We start from the raw sequence: 24,395 nt of genomic DNA, 5'->3' as shown, positions 1-24,395 counted from the left end.
ATAGAGTTTCCAAGGAGCGCCTGGAGGATTCGAACTGCTGACCCTTTGTTAGCAGCCATAGCACTTAACCACTACGCCACCAGGGTTTCCAAAACAGAAGTAAAGGGTGTAGGTAAAAAAAACTAGGATAAATTTAAGAACACATAAATGAAGATACATGGGGTATCTAATTCTAAATGCTTGGGAAAAGCAACTGATACTAGGTCATCACTTCATACTCTTAATCTGTCCAAAATTTTATTTACTCCAATCTACTATTTTATTTTATTTACTCCAACCTACTATGGCCATGTTACTTTGTACACGTTGTCAGGAGGGATCAGTCACTGGAGAAGGAAATAATGCTTGGTAAAGTAGAGGGTCAGCGAAAAAGAGGGAGACCCCCAAGGGGATGGATTGAGCAACAATGGGCACAAGCACAACAATGGCTGTGAGGATGGCACTGGACTGGGCAGTGCTTCGTTCTGTTGTACACAGAGTTGCTATGAATCAGAACTGACTCAACGGCACCTAAAAACGACAACAACTATGGCCTCCAATTCTTCAAAATGAACCTTCTTATCAGAGACATGACCAGAAAAATACGGGCCTCTACAATGTTTCCTATAAATTCCATTTTTACCCTATGTTCATATTTTACTTTGCCTCCATTCTCCTGCCTTCCTCTGCCCCACTTTTGCACACACTTCCACTTCCATTCATTCCTCGTTGCTTTCCTTTCTCCCTTTTATCTTCTTTTTCATCCTATGCACTAGAGCAAGGGTCAGCGCACTACAGCCCAGGATCCAAATCCAGCCTACCATCTGTTATTATAAATAAAGTTTTACTGGAACATAGCCACACCCATTCATTTATTTATTGTCTATAGAGACAGAGATTTTATGGTTCACAAAGCCTAAAATATTTACGATCCGGGCCTTCACAGAGAAAGTATGCCAACTCCTGCCCTAGAGATACAGAAGGAAAGGCTATCAATGTTTCACAATCCATAAAGTTTTTTTAAAATGACCACCTGTCACCAGAAAACTGATAAATGATTCCTCATGAATCAATCTTATATCCACCAACACAGAGTACCAACTCACAGACACTTTTTGACTCCTTTTTTCTAGCGTTTCATAAAATAAGTGCACTATTTTTTTATCTCCTGGTGTATTTTCGCATCTCACACAGTCTAGTGTACAACTTGACTGGGGCTAACCTAGAGCGAATTTCTTTCTGTTGTAACTACTGGCCACCCAGTGCCATACCTAATCAATGGAATATTTGGGTAAGGAAGTGGAATAGGCACACTGCACAGTGTTGTGAATGGATTGAGACGGGAGCCAGCCTGCGTTAAGTACATGCTCTGTAATAGCACTGGTAGCAAGAAAACCATTACGCACACAGAGGCTGCTAGTAAGTATGCAAGCAAATAAGAATGTCATTCCATATTTGCAAATTCTACAGGGTGGAAGAAAGAAAGGATAATTTTTAAAAGATACTTAGACAGTTCCTAGACTCTGATATGTACCCAGTCATTGAAGCAGGGATCAGAGTGTTTCAGTGCAGTGGAAATGACAAGCACGAGTCTGATCCAAATACCTGTTGCTGTGAAGTCGATTCCCATTCATACTGACCCTATAGGACAGAGTAGAACTGCCCCATAGGGTTTCCAAGGCTATAACCTATACAGAAGCAGACTGCCACATCTTTCTTCCACAGAGCAGCTGTGGGTTTGAACCACCAACCTTTCAGTTAGCAGCCAGGAGTTTTAACCACTGTGCCACCAGGGCTTCTTCCAAGAACCTGATAAACCAAACCCAAACCAAACTGTTGCCACAGAGTTAATTCTGACTCCTAGGAACCCTACAGGACAGCGTAGAACTGCCCCATAGGATTTCCAAGGAGCAGCTGGTGGATTCAAACTGTCAACCTTTTGGTTAGCGGCCAAGCCCTTTACTAAGAATCTGGTAGTCACATCTAAATGGATATTTGCCATCTTCTCTTACACTTCCTTTTCTATTAATGAAACAGATAGACGGATTACAGCACTACTGGTATCAGTAATAATGCTGGTAATACTTTCAAGAGTACTTTATACTTTGCAAAGAACTAGCCCCGCTGCCTCACTTGATTCGCCATCCACCTTGTGAAATAGCTATTGCCATAGCTAATACGAAGATACTGACTCCAGTGCTCTCAGCACCAAGCAATAACACGTCTTAACAGCTACCTACAGACGGTTAATAAGTGGGGAAATTGGTTAACGTTTTGGTAATTCTTCCATTTCCTGAACTTAAAAACAAAACAAAACATTTTTTCCCTTTCTTTGCCCTTGTCTGGCAATCACAGGAAAAATGTAAGTTCCATGAAGTAGTTTTAGGGATAAGCACTAAAAAAAAAAAAAAAAAGCACTAGAGAATATTATTTAAACATCCTAATTTTCCTCACTAGTTTTACTGAACTTCTGGGTATTGTCATTCATATTCATTCATTCCCTGTCACTCTCTTCCTCCCTCCCTCCGTCCTCCCCCATCTCTCTCTCTCTCTCTCACACACACACACACACACAATTATACTGAGAGGCTTGTTACCTGCATAGCAATCACCCTCATACTACAATGGCTACAATCTCTCATGGAAGATCCCCAAACTACAAGGTCCCAGGATATATGCTGTGTTCCACACCTGCTGGAATGAGCCCTTGGCCCTCTCTCAGCAGAAGCAGGTGCTATAGTAACACTGTAGCAAGCACCCAACCAAGTGAAACCCATTGCCATCCAGTCGATTCCAACTGGTAGTGATCCCATAGGACAGAGTAGAACTGCCCATAGGGTTTTCAAGGAGCAGCTGGTGGATCTGAACTGCCGACCTTTTGGTTAGCAGCTGAGCTCTTAACCACTGTGCCACAAGGGCTCCATAGCAAGCACAACCTACATTTCTGGAGCTGAGCCAGACCTTCCAATGACTACCAGCTGCTGTCACCAGAAAAGAGGGCAAAATCCACCACCATCATCCTACAAATCATAGTTACAACCCAATTATGGAACTGAAAAAAACTGATCTCCCGAATCGAATTATCAAGCTGGTTACACTCCAATTAAGGATCTGAAAAACTGACCCCTCGAATCAAATTATGGAGCTGGGAAATAGGGTAATTTAATCGTGGACATCTTATAAAGACACCAGCCAGCATGATAAATCTGTGGTATAGGCTATCTATCATAGAACGCACCCCACAAACAGATTACTGTGACCTTGAGCTATGTAAACAAACACAAAAACCCTCAGTTGAGAATACAGAAATAAATTTACTAATTTTTATAGTCCTCACAGAGATATTTTCTTTCCTAGGGTAAGTTATTTCAAAGGATAAAAACAGATGCACGCCAAAATCAGTTAGTTAGATGGGTTTAAGCTAAGAACAGTTAAGCCCACGGACATGACATTCTGCAGTGTCTCATCTTTACTTTGTCAAGGGTTTTCAATCCCTCTTGAGCGGGAGTACCATTTTTAGCTTGGCTAGGTCAGAGCGACACTGAACAGTATGAATGATGACACACAAGACAGCTATATGGACAGAGTTGTCATCAGCAAGCCAGCTGTGCTAACACCTGTATGTCCTGTGCAGCTGACCTTCAGGAGCCAGGACCAAGAAAGCAGGAATGGAGAGGAGTTCAAACCACAAAAAACACTGGAGAGGCATTAATGAACCACTAAAAATTGGGGCTTTAGGGGCAGAAGATCAGGTTTCAACTTTTAAAATACTATCAGTTTCATAAATTAAAATTTATTATATGGGCCTTCTACTCCTTATAATGCTCTGAAAAGTAAAAATCAAAGATGACTAAGATTATTATTCCAGTTAACCTTTTTTAAGGTAAAATTATAAAATCACATTTAAAGCCTTGACTGTCTTCACCTGTCATGTCCTGTTTATTCTATTCCACAAACCACTCTAGGAAGAGAAGTAATCACCTTTCCCTCTATTTCACAGGAATGGAACTGGCCATTCTCTGCAAATTCTCTGTTAGCACACTTCTCTTTCCTGGAGACATTTTTATAATTGAATTTAGGCTCTGGTTTAGCTCTTGATTGGGCAAAGTAAACACAGATGCTATTTTTAGCAATCAAATAATAAATGAAGCAGGCGACAATATCAGCAAGACTTCCATTGGAATCTAGACATAGCTTTAGTTATGTCCAGAGACTATGTCATGGTAAAAATATTGAAAGTATTGAAAACAAGTATTCATTAAGTGCCTACTGGGCACCAGGTACTGCGATGAATGCAGAGGACATAAAAATTAAGGAGACAGAATTCCATCCCTCAAGGGCCTCAAACTCTAGTGGCCTAATTAATCTTTCAAAATGTATTTTCTAGCCTCACATTTACCTATAATGCCTTGTTTCTCCCGTCAATTCACTATACCACCTTCTCTCTTTGCCAAAAATTATTACGTTAATCATTCTCAAACCTCACTTTCCCCATGAGGTTTAGACACACATCCTGCTAATTATCCCATATTGCCTTAAGCTTGGTAACTCCAAAACAAAACTCGTCATTGTCTTCCTTTTTTTCTCTACTAAACAAGTCCCTCCTTTTATTTTTTTTGTATTCCCAACATCAGTTAATGACATTTCCCCATCATGGGAATCATCCTCCCCTGGCCCTTTTCTCGACCATATGCAATTTTACTAAAAAAAAGTTTCCTGTTCTTCCCTACTGACACCTCCTAGCATCACTATTCTGGTTCAAACTTTCACCAGCCCTCATCTAGCTTAATGCTATAGTCTCCTAATGTTGTTGTTAGCTGCCCTTTACTCAGCCCCACGCACAACCAGATCAGACTCTTGTGATCCACAGGGTTTTCACTGCTGATTTTTTGGAAGCAGATCACCAGGCTTTCTTCCTAGTCTGTCTTGGTCCAGAAGCACCACTGAAACCTGTTCACCATCATAGCAACATGCAAGCCTCCGCAGACAGGCAAGGGTGGCAGCTGGATCTGAGGTGCATTTTGCTCCCTGCTAGGATGCCTTTCCCATATCTCCTCCCTCTTCAAGATCCCCCTCAGGCATTATTTTCTTCTAAGGAACTTTCACCCAACAACCACTGAAACAAACTTTCACCCAGCCTCTGCATTTTCTAAGTATGCCTCACAGATGAATAGCTTTATCTAAATAATGTAGAACTTCATCTTATAGAAATATACTTACCATGGTATGCTGAAATTATGTTTCCCTCTCTTCCTGAAGGAAATGGACTATATTTTTTTATATATGTCTTTGTTTCCCCAGAGGCTAGTACAGTGCTTGGCACATAGTATGCACTCAAAAAGCATTTATTGAACTAAATTGTCTACAGTTAAATGTTGTGTTTTATGATGGATTAGCATTTTTAAGTAATTTTACTGAAGGAATAAATTCAAAACAGTGTCAACAAAGCTCTTGTGACTTTCTAGTTCTCTCTCTGGTGCCATTTCAGCCTGATATGTTTAAAGGATTTGTAGATGCAAGGTCTTCTAGAGTCTAGGCTTCTGGATTATGATTTCCTGTTTTAGCTTTTAAATGATTTACTTAACACTTGTCAATGAGGGTTTTCAGGTACTTTATAAGTTCATAAAACACTAAGATCACACATAGGAAGCACTTTAGTTAATCCTTCCAAACTTGTAGGGCCCAAGCAATCTCTAAATCCCTTAAGAACCCAGCCATCCGCCCAATTAAACAAAAAGTTACTACAGAAAATTCTCAGATTCTTCACTACATTCCAATTTTACTTAAATCTTCTCTCATTTTCACTTCCAGTTGCATAAGCCAAGACATCTCTCTCTTAGGCATTTGGTTAAACCCATTGCCACTGAGTCAATTCTGACTCATACCAACCCTACAGGGCAGAGTAAAACTGCACCATAGGGTTTCCAAGGAGCAGGTGGAGGATTCGAACAGCCAACCTTTAGATCAGCAGCCAAGCTCTTAACCACTGCATCATCCAATAAATAATTATTTCCATTTAATTTTCTCATATATAATCCTAAATAGCCCAAACACCAACAATTATCTTGGCCGAAAATTATTTTCATATAATTATTCTACCTTCTCTTTTTCATACATAATGTAAGAATTTAAGCACGTTTGAGGGAGCTCTTTATTTAAAGAAAGCCTTAATTCCTGAGAGTCTATACTATCAGTAATACTGGAGGTATGCTGAAAGGTGCAGGTCCACCAGTCTTTCATGTCAGAGTTTGCTGGTTTATTTTATATGTTTTTAGGAGCTTGTATCCAGAATACATAAAGAACTCTAACAACTCAATAACGAAAAAACAAATGACCCAATTAAAAAGGGCAAAGTATCTGAACAGACATTTCTCCAAGAAAGATACACAAATGACCAGTAAGCACATGAAAATATATCATTAGTCATCAGGGAAATGCAAAACAAAACCACAATGATACCACTTTACACCCACTAGGATTGGTTCTTTGAAAAGATCAACAAATCTTTAGCTAGACTGACAAAAAAAGAAAGGGAGAAGACTAAATCACTAAAACCAGGAATGAAAGTGGGGACGTTACTCTCAGCCATACAGAAATATAAAAGGTTTATAACAGAATATTATGAACAAATAAGAAAAGCTTGATGAAATAGAAAAATTCCTAGGAACATACAAATTACCAAAACTGATTCAAGAAGAAATAGATTTTAATAAACCTATAACAAGTAGAAATTGGATTAGTAATCCAAAAACTAGGGCCCAGGACCAGAAGTTTCCACTGATGAGTTCTACACATTTAAAGAATAACACCAATGTTCTCAAAATCTTCCAAAAACTAGAAAAAGTGGGAACATTTCTTAATTCACCCTGTGAGGCCAGTATTACCAATACCAAAGACATCACAAGAAAAGAAAACTACAGATAAATGTTTCTTATAAATATAGATGCAAAAATCCTAAGCAAAATACTAGTAAGCCAGATACAGCAGCATGTTAAAAGGATTATATATCATGACCAAGTGGGATTTATCCCAGGAAAGCAAGAGTGGTTTGATATATAAAAAGCAATCAATGTAACATATTAATAGAATAAAGGAAAAAAAAAAAAATACATGGTCATCTCAACTGATGCGGAAAAAACATTTGACAAAATCCAAAACATTTTCATGATAAAAACATTCAACATGCTAGGAATAGACTAGAATTCCTCAACCTGATAAAGGGTAACATCACAATGGTTAAAGATCAGGAACAAGATAAGGATGTCTACTCTCACCACTTCTATTCAACATTGTCCTAGAAGTTCTAGCAAGAGCAGTTAGACATGAAAAAGAAATAAAAGCCATCCAAATTAGAAAAGAGTAAAATTATCTCCATATGCAGATGACATGATCAATGGAATAGAACTGAGAGTCCAGAATTAAAGCCATCTCTCTATGGTCAACTGATTTTCAACCAGGGTGTCAAGACCATATTAAATGGGGAAAGAATGTTCTGTTCAACAAATAGTGCTGGGAAAACTGGTTAGCCAAAATGCACAAGAATGAAGTTAGATCCCCTATCATACATCATATATAAAAATTAACTCAAAGAGGATAAAGGACCTACATCTTAGAGCTAAAGCCACAAACACATAAAAGAAAATATAGGAGTTAGTCTTCCTGATCTTGGATTAGGAATTGTTTCTTAGCTATGACATCAAAAACACAAGCAACAACAACAAAAAGACAAATTGGACTTCACCGAAGGAAAAAAAAAAACAGAAAAACTTTTGTGCATCAAAGGACATTATGAAGGCAGTGAAAAGACAACCTACAGATGGTAGAAGATACTTGCAAAGCACATTATGTGTTAAAGGTTTAGTATCCAGAATAAAGAAGCCCTGGTGGGTGTGGTCAGGAGCATTGAGGATGCAGTGGTTAAAGAACTTGACTGCTAACCGAAAGGTCGGCTGTTGGAACCCATCAGCCACTCCACTGGAGAAAGATGTGGCAATCTGCTTCCACAGAGATTCACAGCCTCGGAAACCCTATGGGGGCAGTTCTACTCCGTCTTATAGAGTTACTACAAGTTGGAATCAATTTGACGACAGTGGGTTTGGTTTTTGGATTTGGTGGCACAGTGGTTAAGCCTTGGCTGTTAACTGAAAGGTCAGCAGTGCAAACTCAACAGTCACTCTGCGGAAGAAAGATGTGGCAGTTGGCTTCCATAAAGATTACAGCCTTGGAAACCCTATGGGGCAGTTATACCCTGTTCTACAGAGTTACTCTGAGTCAGAATCAACTTGATGGCATTAGGTTTTTCGATCCAAAGTATAAAGACTCTTAAACTCAACAATAAAAAGACAAACAACCCAATTTTAAAATGGGCAAAGATCTTAGATACACATTTCTCTTAAAAAAGATATGCAATTTGCCAACAAACAAATAATAAATGCTCAACATTATTAGTCATTAAAAAAATGCAAATCAAACCCACAATGAGATACCATGTCACTCTACCAGGATGGCCATAATCAAAACAACAGAAAATAAGTTTGGCAAGGGTGTGCAGAAACCAGAACACTCATATACTGCAGGTAGAAATATAAAATGGTACAACAGCTATGGAAAAGAGTTTGGTGGTTTCTCCAAAAGTTAAACTTAAAACTACCATAAAAAAAAAACTACCATATGACCCAGTAATTCCATTCCTAGGTATGTATACCCGAGAGAACTGAAAAAAGTATCCAAATAAAAATTTGCACACAAGTGTTCATAGAAGCGATATTTATAATAATCACAAAGTAGAAACCACTCTAATGTCTATCAATGGATAAACAGATAAACAAAATATAGCATAGTCATACAATGGAATATATTATTCAGCTATAAAAAAGAATTAACTACAGATACATGCTACAACATGGATGAACCTTAAAAACATTATGCTTACGACAGAAGCCGGACACACAAGTACTAATATTGTATGAGTCCCTGTATATGAAATATTCAGAATAGGAAAATCCATAGAGACAGCGTATTAGCTGTGTTTGCCAGGGATGGGAGGGAGTGGAGAAAGATGGGAGTGACTGCTTAATGGAGATAGGGTTTCTTTTTAGGGTGACGAAATGTTCTGGAATTAGATAGTGGTGATGGCTGCACGACATTATGAATGTACTAAAAGCCACTGAATAGAACACTTTAAGATGGTTTATATACTTAAGTACAATTAAAATAAAAATTCCACTACTTCGAAAAAAGAATTTTATCCTTTTTAGAAATAATTTATTCTATTTTTGTTGTTGTTGAGAATATACACAGCACAACATATACCAATTTGACAATTTCTGTATGTACAGTTCAGGGACACTGATGACATTCTTTGAGTTGTACAAGCATTCTCACCCTCCTTTTCTGAGTTGTTCCTCCCCCTAAGTTGCCTACCTAATCTTTCAAGCTGCTGTTGTCAATTTGATCCCATGTAGACAGATCTTAAGAACCATGTGCTTTTAAATGAAAAAGTTGGGCTTTCCTTGTTAAATGCTATTATAAGTCCCAAATGAGATTTAAAAAATAATAATATCTAGTCAACCTCTTTGCATAATACAGTTTTAGGGTTCTAAGAGTTGAATTTAATGTGTCAAGTTTAGAAATTAATAAATCTCAACAAAACCTAATTGCTTTTCCTAAAAATATTTTTAATTTAAGATCTCTAAAATTCAAGAGAGGATATAATGTCTACATAAAAACAAGTCTATTTGATTATTTTGTCAAAAGTTAGTATTAACATACAGTTCAGCATATAAAGACAAGTTTTATTTTTGGACAACTAGTGCCTTGAAAATGCATGCGTTGAAGTAAGAAATATAAATAGCTATGCTACTTAACTATTTACAGTTAGCTTTTTACTAAAGAGTTTAACCACAACCATCTTTACTGTACCATAAAGGGCCTGGACTCTCCATCGTACTACACTAACTTTTTCCAAGACGGCAAAATGCCACTAGAAAGTCCAAGGTGGTCAGAAAAATAAACCTGCAAACTCTGGCATGAAGACTTGTAGGCCCGCACGCCCCAGACAGCTTGAGAGGGATTCTCTGGGCCACTTTCTTCTAAGCCACTCGTCCTCACCCACTCTTGGTAGGAAAAAGAATTAGCCCCAATGGTCAATTAGCCTTTTCTGAATTCACTTCAAACCTGAAAAGCAATTGGTAATTTCAAACTACTACACAACAAAAATTTCTGAAGACATAAATGCAAATAAAGTAGCTATTAAATTCTTAAGGGAAAAAGTTATAAATCGAAAGTAAATCTACACTGGCTGTGGACCAGTTTCACAGACACCTTTCCATATAACGCTAAAATCAAAAGATAAACTGTAACTGAAAAACTGTATGATTATAACTGTCCAGTTGTAATCAGTCTTTATTATAGTTAAAACATACATTTTACTATTCTTATAAAGAAAGAAGTCACAACATTTACATTTCATATTGATCATGGTTCTTCCCTGACATGGGAAGTCCATTCCCCAAGACAGCTGCTATCCAACATTTTTCTTCCTCCAGCTGGGAAGACGAACAAACAATTGGATGTTAAAGCCAACGCTATCTGTATAAAAGGGTAATGCCATATACAGGAGTGCCTGGGTGGCACAATGGTTAAGCCCTTGACTACTAGTTGAAACGCTGGCATTTCGAACCCACCCAGGGGTGCCTTGCAAGACAGGCCTAGCAATCTGCTTCCAAAAGGTCACAGCCTTGAAAGCCCTATGGAGCAGCTCTACTCTGCACACAGGGGGTGGCCATGAGTCAGAATCGACTCCATGGCAACTAACAACGATAACAATCCAAAGTCCCACCAAGCAGAATAATCTCCCCACAAATCTCTTTCCCTACAAACCTAAATTTCAGATAGCATACATGGATTTGACGTGATTTTTTAAATACACTGACAGGGCAAACTTTTTTACAATGAGGGGAGGGAGAAATCATAGTTTCAAACAATTATTACTTAAAAATAAACAGCACCCAGAATATTAGATTTTTTCCAAACGTTTTGGTGACATGAAATAATGCCAGACACTTTTAACATCTAAAAGAATACAGAGGCCCAGGGCTTTCCACTGCTCATATATTAAATGTTAGTTTGCTAATATTTATCTAATATCTCTTTAAAAGGGTTCATTTTGGGGGTATTTTTTAAGTAAAATACTAAATTACATAATAAATCTATATTATATAATATATAATAATATATATTATATACATAATAAACTATGTTATATAATAAATCTGATTCACAAAATTATTCTAAATATGATTAACTCATAAATTCCACATATCTAGAAACTGCTAGGTGTTTGCATTTCCAACAAAATTTCTATTAGATAATAACAGAAACATATACATAATATTTCCTACTTTTAAATAACGAAAAATTGAACATATCCTTGACGCTGGAGTGCTAACAAAATATACAGATAGTTAATGTACTGTTTTTATTAATACCGTAATATTCTTATTATGCTATTAATCATTACATTAAAAGTCCAAGTTTATCATACCAAAAACCAAAACCAACCCCACTGCCGCCAAGTCGATTCTGACTCATAGCGACCCTAGAGGACAGGGTAGAACTGCCCCACAGAGTTTCCAAGGAGCGCCTGGTGGATTTGAACTGCCGACCTTTTGGTTAGCAGCCATAGCAACTATGCCACCGGGGTTTCCAACAGAGGTAATTAAATCTGAAAAATAATAAAATATTCCAATATTACAAATTTCTACGTTAATACATCTGTTATGGGTTGAATTGCGCCCCCTAAATGTGTTTTAAATCCTAACTTCTATGCCTGTGGTAAGGAGCCCTGGTGGTGCAGTGGTTAAGAGCTTGACTGCTAACAGAAAGGTCCGTGATTCAAACTCACAAGCTGTTCTGGGGGAGAAAGATGTAGCAGTCTGCTTCTGTAAAGATTACACCCATGGAAACCCTATATGGCAGTTCTACCCCAACCTATAGAGTGGGAATCAACTGGATGGCACACAACAACAATGCCCATGGTTATAATCCCATTTGGGAATGGGTTGTCTTTGTTACGTTAATGAGGCAGGATTAGTGTAGGGTGTATCTTGAGTCAATCTCTTTCGAGCTATAAAAGAGATTAAAAAAAAGCAAGCAGGGCAGAGATGGGGGAAGAGCAATGCCCAGCCACATGAAGGTCACCCAGGAAGAGAAACTCAAAGAGACCAGGACCTTCCTCCAGAGCCAGCAGAGAGAGAAGCCTTCCCCTAGAGTTGGCACCTTGAATTCGGACTTCTAGCCCACTAAATCGTGAGAAAATAAATTTGTTTGTTAAAGTCACTCACTTCTGACATTTCTGTTACAGCAGCACTAGATAACTAAGACAGAATCTGGTACCAGGAGTGGGCTGATGCTCTAACAGATACCTAAAATGTGGAAGCGGTTTTGGAACTGGGTAATGGGTAGAGGATGGAAGAGTTTTAAAATACCTAATGGTAAAAGCCTAGATTGCCTTGAAGAGACTGCTGGTAGAATTATGGACGTCAAAGGCAATTAGTGAGGGCTCAGAAGGAAGTGAGAAGAGCTGTAACACCAGAGATGGCACAGGTAGCAAGAAGCAGCAGCAGAGAAACAGTAGCAGCAGAACCAGGAAACCAGTATAAGATGGCGTGGGAGCTGACCTAAAGCAAGAGAGCTGAGTGCCTTGGACAGGAGACTTCCTGGTGGAGTGGGGTGCCTCCAGGCACTTGTTGGCAGAGCTAGGCTTGCTGACCCAAGTGGCTTTGGGCCAAGAGGCCAAGGAACTTGGAAGCAGAACCTGAAGAGACAAGGAGCACAGGAAGCAGAGCTGCCTCGGTGTCAAAGGGTAGGGTCACAACCTCTGGGGCTTCATGGGGCCACGGCCTCTTGGGTTTCAAAGAGTGGGACGCAGCCTCCTAGGTTTCAAAGAGTCAGATCTTCACAACTGAGTTCCAGAATGTGGGGGCTGCCATTCACAAGTGCCAGGCGGATGGGGCCAGATCCATTGCCCAAAGATGAGGGGGGAGGACCGCCATGCCCAAGGGGCAGAAGAACAGGACCTGCCAGGGCCAAGGGGGTGGGGTTGCCACTCAGTTGGACTAGGAGAATGAGGCTACCCAAATTCAAGGGAACAGCGTTACCATCCCAGTGGGCTTGGAAGGCGGAGCTGAAGCCCAGGGCCGAGGGGCCTCCACCCAGCATCCAGAGGGCATGCCCAACACCTAGAGTTGGAGGGCAGAGCTATTGTCTAGATGGTCTCAGAGAAAAGAGGATTATTTTCAAGCCTTAAAAGCTAATGTAAATTGTTCTGCTGGATTTTTGACTTGATTCCCCTTTATTCCTTCTTTCCCTCCAATTTCTCCCATTTATAATGGAAATGTCTGCCTTGTGCCTGTTCCACCATTGTACTTTAAAGTAGATAACTTGTATTCCAGATTTCACAGGTTCACAGTTGAAAAGGAATTTTGCCCCAGGTTGGAATTTACACTTGGAGCTGATTTCAGACTTTTGGGATGATATGATGGGTGGAAGTGTTTTACATGTGGCAAGGATATGAATTTTTGGGGACCAAAGTGTTGAATGTCATGGATTGAACTGTGTCCCCCAAAAATACGAGTCAGCTTGGTTAGGCCGTGATTCCCATTATTGTGTGGTTGTCCTCCATTTTGTGATCTCAGGTAATTATTCTATGTATTGTAAATCCTAATCTCTGTCTGTGGTTAATGAGACAAGATTAGGTTATTTAAGAAGGATTAAGGTGGGATACAACAATATTCAGGTCACAGCCCCAATCTGATGTAACTGGAGTTTCCCTGCGGTATGGCCTGCATCACCTTTTATCTTACAAGAGATAAAAGGAGAGAGAAGCATACAGAGAGAGAAAGAGAGAGAGACCTACTGCCACCAAGAAAGAAGAGCCAGGAGCAGAGTGCATCCTTTGGACTCAGAGTCCCTGCACTGAAAACTTCCTAGGCCCAGGAGAAGATTGCTAAGGACTTACCCCCACAGTGGACAGAGACAGAAAGCCTTCCCCTAGAGCTAGCACCCTGATTTTGGACTTTTAGCCTCCTAAACCATGAGAAAATAAATTTCTGTTTGTTAAAGCCATCCACTTGTGGTATTTCTGTTATAGTAGCATTAGATAACTAAGACGACATTCTTAAATGTTTTGTTCTATTTTACTTCATTTTTATAAAGGAGGAAAGTAAATTAAAATTTAAATAACATTACTGCTAGTTAAGGTATACAAGTACTGCCAAGACAACACATTAGCATGTGCGCATTGCATGCATGCGCACCCTCTTCTGTCTATATACACATGCACACACATACGCAAGACAGTGGGTTTAAGAGTGGTAAGAGGTTAAACAGTGTGGTCAAATATTTTATGATTATGAGACATGTGAGAAGCTTAAATGACCTCTGGTTTATTCAGCAAAGACCACAAATAATTTAAGTGCAATTATACTGGTTTGGAGAAACTACTATTTTGGTAATTTTATCAAGTATATAAGTGAACTCTATGTAAAAGGTTTAAAATACAGCATTGTATTATGTAAATTTTCAGTCGAGAAAAGCAGTGTATTTTTGTTGATTTATTTTTACAGAAAGTTACAAAATAAAGTACTTTGCATAACTTGAATAAAAATAATGATTAAGTCAAGAGAATAGGTCATCATACAAGTTGATTAATATTAAAGAACAATTACACTACCTTATGAAGCATATTTTCTACTGTTCTCATGTGATGAGCAACACATTCTTTGTCTCTAGAAAAGATAAAGGAAAGATTAGGTGTTACTAAAACCCAAGCCTTACTAAGCCTTGTTAAAAAAAAAAAAAAATTAAGGGTTGGTTATCATTGTTCTCCTCTTAAAAATGTAACACTTGATTGTATTAACCAGTATACTTCCCCATTTAATCCTATCCTGTTATGTTACTGTCCTAAACTGGAGGAGGAAAAATGTTGAAAGGTATCTTTTAAAGTTAAAAAAGAAAGAAAAAAGAAATCGCAATTTACATTACTGATAATGAAAAACATGCTGAGGAAAGTAAAACCTTTATTCTTTTGATTTCTAATGAAAAAAACTTTTAAAATCTCAGGAATGGGGATATATTATAAACGACCATACAAAATATGCACAAGGATATTTTCCTTTCTACATAGGCTACTTGTGCTATAAAAACTGCACAAAAAAAACCTCTAGAACTATGCAATATTTCTAGCTTTTTCTATCAGTCTGTACCTTTAATTTGGCTTTAATAATGAAACTAAAAGTTTAAATGAAAATGCTGGAGACAAAAATTTAATGGAAATTATAAATTGAAAGCCGCAAACAATGCATTAGCTCTCCAAGTTTCGAATTAGCTTTCTTTAGTTTTAAAAGAACCCGTGCCCACTGTTACAGTTTCCTGAATACCAAATAAGCAGCACAAAATACAAATCTAGAGGTTTTATAATCCTGTTTCATTGACGTCAGAATTTTTAGAGCTAGCTATAAGGTACGCTGGAAATTACGTAAGCTAAGCCCCTCATTTGACATGAGGAAACTGAGTCTCAACAATGACAGTAAAAAACAGATTTAGTCAAACATATTTTATAAGCTGACAATGACATATACTAGTACAATGCAATATTATATAGCTTCACAACCTTCCAAAAAACTATTGGTTTAAACACACCAATATTTTGGTCTTGGTCAATTTAGTCTTTCATTTTGTGTGAGCAATTTCCCAAGACCACTGATAAAGTTTATGGGTATCCTAAAGTTGCAGAGTTCCCATTCTGTGATCTAGTTTATGGGCTACATTCATATTTCACGAGATTTTATTCTTGACAAGGGAGTTTCTCTCAAAAAAAAAAAAACTTTTAATTGATGTATAAATTTTTGCAAGTACAGGAATCCAGAATTCCAAATTCCGTTAACTTTGAGAATATTAAAATTAAGTGTTTCTATAATCTTTAGATTTTCTTCTAGCCGTGCTATCGTACTAAGGACTATCTTAATGTAGCCCATGAAATTTGATGTGGAGAACAAAAAGACACTGCCCAAGAGAGCCACTGAATTTGAACTTCATAGTGTATGTTGACTTGATCACCTGGTAAAAGGAAAAACACTCTCATCATATTTACATAGTAGTTCACACTGACGACTCGATAGCACTATTTATTTTTTCACACTGAAACTGTATATTTTTTCTATTTAATATATTCGTATATACGGCTATGAAATTAAAATGAATTTTCCATTTCCAATGTTTTTATTGCATTTAAAGAGATGCCGATACACATGCTGATTGTATACTGACATTTCTTTATTAAAATATTACTTGCAATATTAGAATATTATAATAAATGAAGAGCAAAATTTTGGAGGTGGTGAGGCGAGCGGGATGAGGAATACATGAGACAAGACACTATGCAAAATGTTTAAATAAAGAATCTTACATTACATATTAATAAAAACTGGGATTCAAAGATGTAACACTACCACAAAGCCCAAAACACATGTAATTCTCAGCTATATAGCAACTTAGACTTCTCTGTGGTTTCTCAATAAGATATACATTTAGTATGTTGAGTTAAGAGTTTTCTTTTTTGAGGATGTATCAGAGAATTTCAAAGAGAGACAGCTGTACTTTTGTTTTCTAACACTGTATTATCCAGGGCTAAAACCCAGAGCATGAAAGTAAGAATTGATCTTTTGTCTGTTTTAAGTGATCTCCCCAAGGTCCAAATGCTCACTTGGCTGCCATGCGGAGGGCACTCTCTGCATCGTGGATGTTCTCCTCCAGCCGACGCTTGTCCTGCTCCAGCTGGGTAAGATGTCTATTGAGCTGACGCAGAGATTGATCTTTTCTTCTCAGCTCCATCTTTGCCTCGGAGAGACTCTGCAAGCAGGCAGAAAACAGAGTTACTTGTCAGCCCTGATAATTAACTTCAATTTATGCCATAGGCTATTAAACAAAGCAGAATACAGACTGACTGAGAAATAGAGTTCGGTCATTACGCATCAAGGTTTAACAAATTCTGTGCAAAAATTTTACGTACTTACTAATTAGAGTGGTAGAACTGGTAAGATTTTGAAAGATGTTTGGCTATAATACAACTCTTTTATTTTTTAAAATACTGCAAGGGAAATAACTTTTCTTACTAAAAATATCTGATGATTAGAATCTCAAGTTGTGTTTGTTTTAAAGATGGACAAATAAAGATTTCAAGGGGAAAAAGGCACATGAAACTTAAGAGTCCATTTGAAATAACAGCTATTATGTTCCTAAAGTGTGTGTGTGTGTTTCTGTGTGTGTGTGCGTGACAGAGAGAGATTGGAAAGAAGGTGAATAAGAACAAGGGAGTAGGGAACACAAGATTTAAAAGTACCACTACTTTCTTTTAAATGCATGTATAATAGACTGTTAAAAACACCTCAGTGGACAAAGTGGCTCCAAAACAAAATTCCCGGGCTTCTAAAGAAATAGCTCATGTCAAGAACAGCAACAGAAACGCCATCAAAAAGTTTCAACTAATAGAAAGGTATGAGTAATACGTGCACTGAGAACTATTTATGTGCCATAAATATTTTCCCAGTCACAGAAGCATAAAATTTGTTGATCAATATTTGCTTTCCTCTGAAATAACCATTTAGTACTAAAATTTAAAGATGCAATTGTGCAACTTTCTCTTGAAAGGTCAGAGTTTAAGGTCTTAGAAACTCATAATTTAAAGGAGTATTTTCTAGACCTCGTTTAAATTCTAGGATCCAAAGTAGTATAGGGAACCGGATTTTCTCTCAGCACTAAAAATCTGCTCATTCCTTTGCCTATGAAATTTCTAGAAAAGGAGCTTACCAGTTTTTCAACTAAATTTGTTGGACAGTGAGCTAAAACAATTGATTGCATATACATGTTTTTTTCTTCTTGCTCCGAGTTTAGTCACATATTAATGTCCACAGTTGTACTTCAAAACTAGTAAGGAATAACCAAAATGCTATGTTTTCATGCTTAAAACTCCTCTAACAGTATTCTTTTAATGCCTTCACAATGGCTAGTATAAAACACTCAAGCTGTCTTACACGAAGCTAAAACTATTAATTCACTCTAAATGCTGGCGAACTGAAAGCAATCATCAGTCAAACCAGGTAGTTAAAAATGTTAAAAGTTCTTAAATTCTGTAGCTCACTTTTCAAACAGAAAAATACAAGTCAAAAAATTAAAAATAAGCAAACTGTCGTTGCTTATTGTATATCATATTTTATTTTAAATCTTTAGTATTAACAGGTCTTTAGGAACATCTCACCATGGGACTAGTCACTGATTCAAAGCAACTTTTAAAAAAGACAAAGAACAGAATTAAAAAAAAAAAAAAGTCATGCTAAGCCCACTTATTTTTGCCAATGTTAAGACATTTAAAGGCACTGAAGTATCATGAGATTTCTTTATTTAAAAAAATAAAACCTACTTTAGTCTTTTTAAAGCCGGTATTTCTGACATCTCTCAGGCAATAAAAAATGCTATTTTTCAGACATGAAGATAAAACTAATGATCCACCACCAGTTATGTATAAAGCTTGAATTCTTTTTCCAACAGAAATAATAAATTTGTACCAATCTATTCAGATTCTCTTGCTCAGTAACTCTTATGACTAGAGGTATAAATTTGTGTGGGCTACACAGGGTTCAGGCTATTGTCTGCAGCCTTGTCCAGATTGAAGCTCGCTGGCCCAGTATGAGAGAACCCACAACCTTCGAGTCATTCTAAAGCCACATTTGGCTTTTCAGCAATTCTATGATACCTGTCACAGAATATACAACACAGCATTAAGATTTCTACTATATATCTAAATCTTCTTGTTTCCACTGTTTTTCATCTCTCAGGAGCAATGACAGGGAGGCATCAAACTCTACTATGCCAGTATGTCAGAGGTACAGCTGAAAAGCCTATCCTAGTGCTGTGGAATTACAGAAAAGGAACAAAAATGCTGTAAATGAACTGATATAAATCACACTTCTTTATGAATATCAAAGACAATATGGTTTTTGAATAAAGAATGATATAGTTGTATAACTTGTAAATGAAGAATTCTCATTTTAAAAGAGTTTAGAGATACCATGAAGGAATCTATATACATCAATAGGCCCTAATGGGTCTGTGTACAATATATCAAGACATAAAAAGTGATTCAAGGATATATCTTTTTCCTAATATTCATCTATTTTGTTTTTGACGACAAAAGTAGAATCTTTAAAGATCCTAACACCTAACTTTAAAGACAGAATATATTTATATTATGTGTATACATCATATATATTTATATATATACCTGTCATATATATGTATATAAAACACACATATATACAGTTTTAAGTTCACCTTTTTTTTTCCTCCTGTTCAGATTGATCTAATTAAAACCCACGATAAACTTTATGGACTCTAATATTTCCAACCAAATGACTGAAACCAAGAGGGTGTGCCTCCAGGCAGCAAGGCAACAATGATAAGCAGCAGGTTAGCCACTAATTTCTCAACCAGGGTAGATTGTGAAAGTGTGATGTTCTGATATCCAAGAAACTGTTCAGGAGAGAATAGGATAAATCAAGTTTAATAACTCTGCTCCTAATTGTTCCCCCAATGCTCAACTCTAATTACTTGGAGAACTCTCCCGACTGTCACCTGATATTAAGTTGTTGGAGGCTGAGCCTGGAACAGCGAGATAATCAATAAACATTTAGTGGGGAGAAGAATGAAGATCCTGTTAAGCAGTGGGAACCTGCAGCACCCAAAGCCCTTCTGCTCATGAGAAAACCTGTGGGACAGCCCTAGTGATTGCAAAGCAATAATCCAAAGCACTGTTTTTAGGCCTTGAGACCTTTAGGCAACAGTACATTTGAGGAAAAAAGGTTAACTCGGTCACCCTAATTACAGCCCACTTTCACATACTTCATATATAAGCGAAGACAAGCCAATTAGGTAGAAAGGAAGATAAGGGAAGTTTTATTTGTATACTAATTAAACCCCTGATGAAATTAAAGGAAAAACATACAGCTCTGTAATTGTGTCTGAGAAAGGTCACTTCAGGTTCAGTTATCAGAACAGCACAGCCTTGAGATATTTCACTTAATCCACAATACAGCCCTCATTTTGTACTCAGGTCTTAATATTTACCAGGAAAAAAAAAAAATCAAAGCCTGATAGTGCATTTATCTTTAAACATTGTTGTGAACAATTTTAACTGTTAGAAAGTTAATGCCAAATATGATAACAAGAGTCTTTAGAAAGCAGGATAACACCGTACCTATACAAGAACCAATACCACAATATTACTTATCAAAGATGCTGAGTTTTCACTTCAAATCTAAAATGTTTTTAAGGCAATTTTTACAACCAAATTCCAAAGTGACTGTATTTTAAAAAGCTATTATGCAGTATATTTACTGGTTTTTGTTTTTGGTTTTTAAGATAATGATATCATTGCTCACCTTCAGGTACACCACTCATAGTCCAAGAAATTCCAGCCAATGCTTTCACTAAATCACTCATATAAGAAGATATTCACATCTGGTTGTTTTTCTAAGATGGTTATGAAAAGCTATTTACTACTAGTGAAAGCTGAGCAGAAAAGAAGTATGGATACAAAGGAAGTAGTTAAGCGTAGAAAAAGTTTAGGGGCAGAATATATGGAAGATGTGACTATTAAAAGATGCCCACATTTTTAAATGTCTCTTTTCTTAACTGTAGTTTCTGAAGTTCCTAGAAAAAAACATGTTCTTATATAATATTTCTATAAGAAATATTGAATGAATGCAACTTATTTTTTACAAAAAGAGTCATGTAGAATTTTATATTTGCAAAGCTTAAAATGTTTATTAAGGCTAATAATTTTAAAAAAACAAGCTGTGAATATAAATTGAAATCCCATCTACTGTCTTTCATTTGTGAAAATACTTTGTGTAATGGGATTTTTTTTTTTAATAACAGTTTTACAATTTACCTTTTTAAAGCGTACAATTTCGTGGTTTTTAGAATATTCACAGAGCTGTGCAACCATCACCAGTGGAAGCCTTTTTGGAAGTTAACTTCTTTAAAAAAAAAAAATTTATCAAAATAACATGGCTATTTAATACAGAATGCCTTATTATTTCAGCAAACTCTAATTAAAAACTACACAAGATACACAAAGTTTATAATTCTGTTAGATAATAATTTTAAAATTATAAACAAATTCCCTGGAACGGAATATTTGATTAATAAATGTGCTACAGTACAAAAGTTATCTGAAAGGATGTGCACATCTTTCCAACTAATATTTCTGGATGTCAGGAGAATCCTCCAAACACAGTTCTTTCTCATGAGGGTGCAGTATAGCAGTGCTTCAGACCATTAGGCCAGGTAGGAAGACTGCACCCCAGGGGACATCCCTTTCATAGATTTTCTTTTGTCTAATGGGAAATATCTATGGATCCACATTCCTGCAGACTAAAAGCTAATGGCTTATTCAATGTGGTATAAAAAGTTAGTCATACAAAATGGAAGGCAAGACAACACAAGTGTTACAGAGAACTAAGCAACATTTCCTAGATCAGGGGAAAAAAATCTATCATTTTTTAAAATAATGGCACAGAGTTTAAAGTTCTGCTAACCAAAAGGTCAGTGGTTCGAGCCCCGCCAGTGACTCTGTGGGAGAAAGATGTGGCAGTCTGCTTCCGTAAAGATTACAGCCTTGAACACCGTACAGGGTCACTGAGTCAGAAACAGCTTGATCACAGCGAGTTTTGGTTTGGTTTTTTGACTGCAACTTTTGAATAAAGTTTCCTAGGTTGAGATAAGTTAGAGAAAACATCTCAAAGCACTAAAATTAATATCGGAAAAGGAAATCGTTTTGTCTTCAGCCCTACTATTATAATGTGATAACTAGAAAATTGTATTTAATCCAGAATTAACTGAATGGCTGTTAGGTAGATCAGACTATGCAGGGTGCACAGACAGTATAAAGTTAAAAAGACATAACCACCAAGTTACAACAGAGTTGAATAAATAAGTTAGGGGTGAAACTCAGGAATAACATTTCTTAAAGAAAGCTTGAAAATTTGTGAGATAAGCAATTAGAGAATTTATTATAAATAGTAAGTTGCTAGTGGGTGGTACAATTAATGTGAATAAATTTTAATCTTGGCATTCTAGGTTTTAGATGGAGAATCTGAATAAAACATTTTGCAATTCTGTTATCTTCTTTAGGGGCACTATCTTTTTCTTGTTTTCTAATAATAGCCCTATGCAGAAGATAGGTGTCATATTTATAAACCCAAGTTGAAGATCAAATAACTTGCCCCCTTTTTCAGGGAATGAATAAATGACAGTCCAAGTTAGAACTCAAATGTCTAGTAAGACACGGATGTGAAAGTGTCCTATAAACCGTAAAAGGCCACACAAATTTACTGTGCATAATACAATAATTACACTCCTACATGTGGTGTCATTAGATATTCTTCTCTAAATCTCCACCTACACGTGGCAACTGAAGAGTTTCTATATTATTTCTGCCTCATCATTTTTATAATATATGACTTTTTTAAATAACCATTTCTATCACACTTGAAAAAGATAACAAAAGGAAGCTAACAAAGAAAGTGTAAAATAAGTTACTTTTATAAAGATGCCATATGGCAGATGATTAACAAGATGGAGCAAATGAGCAATGAAAATTCACCTTTAAAATTTCAAAGTATGCTATAAGATTCTGCTGTATAATGTCTTCTGATTACTGGTACCATATTCCTGACATATTTCTTTGAAAATGTTCTCCTAAATTTCATTAATATAAATGGAAAAGCTAATCCTTCCCAGTAAAATCACTGAGAGTGATCAATAATAAAATATAATAAAAGGAAAAAGATCCTCATAGACGTGTTCAAAATACAACTGAATGCCGGTTGTTCTAAGCCTTACATATACATCACAAAACTTCTTCTGGTAGATAATAACAGAGTAAGATTGAGAGAGAAATACTTAAAATACATTTTAAATGACACTGAAGGAGGCTAGTAAAGAGAATGTGAGAGGCCTTTCAACTGGAAAATACACTCAGAAAAGTAGAGAATAGATAAATGGTAGCTAGATTTATTGTGACACATGGCATGTGAGCAGTAATGTGGCAGTAATGTTTTCTCAGAGTATAAAGCAAAACGCACTTGGCTGCACTACAGGCCTCACAAGACAGAAACACCCTGTGGGTGACAACCATCATGGTGCTGCTATAATAAAATTAGCTCGGATATGACCTCTGCATCCTATCAGCAAAACACCTAAGACAAACAAGGGATAGAAGACACATAGGCTCTTCCATTGGGCCTTAGCAGCTACAGACTAGTCAGCAGGTTCTAAAAACTTCACACAGTTGACAACCCCAGCTATGTGGCAGTCCAAAAAGATGTTAATTCTCTGGCAGCATTTGAAATGAGTCAATCTGTGAATGAAGTTGTAGAAAGCTATCATTTAGAACTTAAACGTTGTTTTGAAATCCTCTGAGAATTACCTAAAACATGTGTCTAAGCAGAATTTGAAGAAATATGAATAACTTATGAAGGACTTCATACATTGGGTTCCCAACATTTAAATAAGAAGAAGTTATTGTTGGAAGAATCTTTCAAGAAATTTTGTGATATAATTGAATTATAGAGTAGGTAAGCCTTAAAACACCCTCACATTAGTATTTTTCATTATAATATGGAATTTAAATGATTATCTTAAATACGCTACATATTAATTAATATTACTAAAAATGAACCAAATACTAGCTGAGTAAATGTGTATTAAGAGAATCTGAAGGTCAAATTTAAATTAGAAAAATTAATTTAGGTCCTTTCAAACTTAAATGTAAATAAAGCAAATTTTGGTTTTTTTCTTAGAAGTTCATTCATTGAATGAATTTTGTACCTTAAGTATTTTACCAGTGATTTCTGTCTTGATTTTAGTGGTTTATTGGCCGGGGCGGCGGGGGGGAGGAGACCGGAACACCAAACTTTTACTAACTTTTACTATTCGGAGTGATCCACCTTTGTATGACGACTTGTCTTGCACAGCTCTTAGAACAATGCCCGGCGTACTGTAAGGGGCCCTGGTGGTGCAACGGTTAAGCGCTGGGCTGCTAACTGAAAGGCTGGCGGTTTAAACACATCGGCAGCTCTACGGGTGAAAAAAACCTGACCATCTGCTCCCATAAACATTACCGCCTAGGAAACCCCATGGAGCAGTTCTACCCTGGCCTATAGGGTCCCTAGGAGTCAGAATCAACTCGATGGCACACAACAACATTATTATTATTGTTATTTTTCCCACAATCCCTGGAAAAAAAATTACTTGAATGACAAATAGTATCATTATCATAACACCATCATACATGC

At 36.8% G+C, this 24,395-nt stretch overlaps 1 protein-coding gene across 7 annotated transcripts in view; it reads right to left on the bottom strand.

The window, feature by feature from the left end:
- Positions 1–24,395, bottom strand: part of CCDC171 (coiled-coil domain containing 171) — a 419,844-nt gene that overhangs the window by 208,935 nt on the left and 186,514 nt on the right. For all 7 annotated transcript variants that reach the window (XR_007518562.1, XM_049894821.1, XM_049894820.1 and 4 more), the window contains 2 exons: positions 16,745–16,890; positions 14,714–14,768 (listed from right to left, as the gene is read on the bottom strand). Coding sequence is in view for 6 of the 7 variants with exons in the window: in XM_049894821.1 (XP_049750778.1) it covers positions 14,714–14,768; positions 16,745–16,890 (201 nt within the window). In the remaining variant the exon portion in view is untranslated. The remainder of the gene's footprint in view (positions 1–14,713; positions 14,769–16,744; positions 16,891–24,395) is intronic.

This window comes from Elephas maximus, chromosome 9 (genome assembly GCF_024166365.1).
Source record: "Elephas maximus indicus isolate mEleMax1 chromosome 9, mEleMax1 primary haplotype, whole genome shotgun sequence".
NCBI classification, from domain to species: domain Eukaryota; kingdom Metazoa; phylum Chordata; class Mammalia; order Proboscidea; family Elephantidae; genus Elephas; species Elephas maximus.
This window is presented reverse-complemented; position numbering and strand designations above follow the sequence as displayed.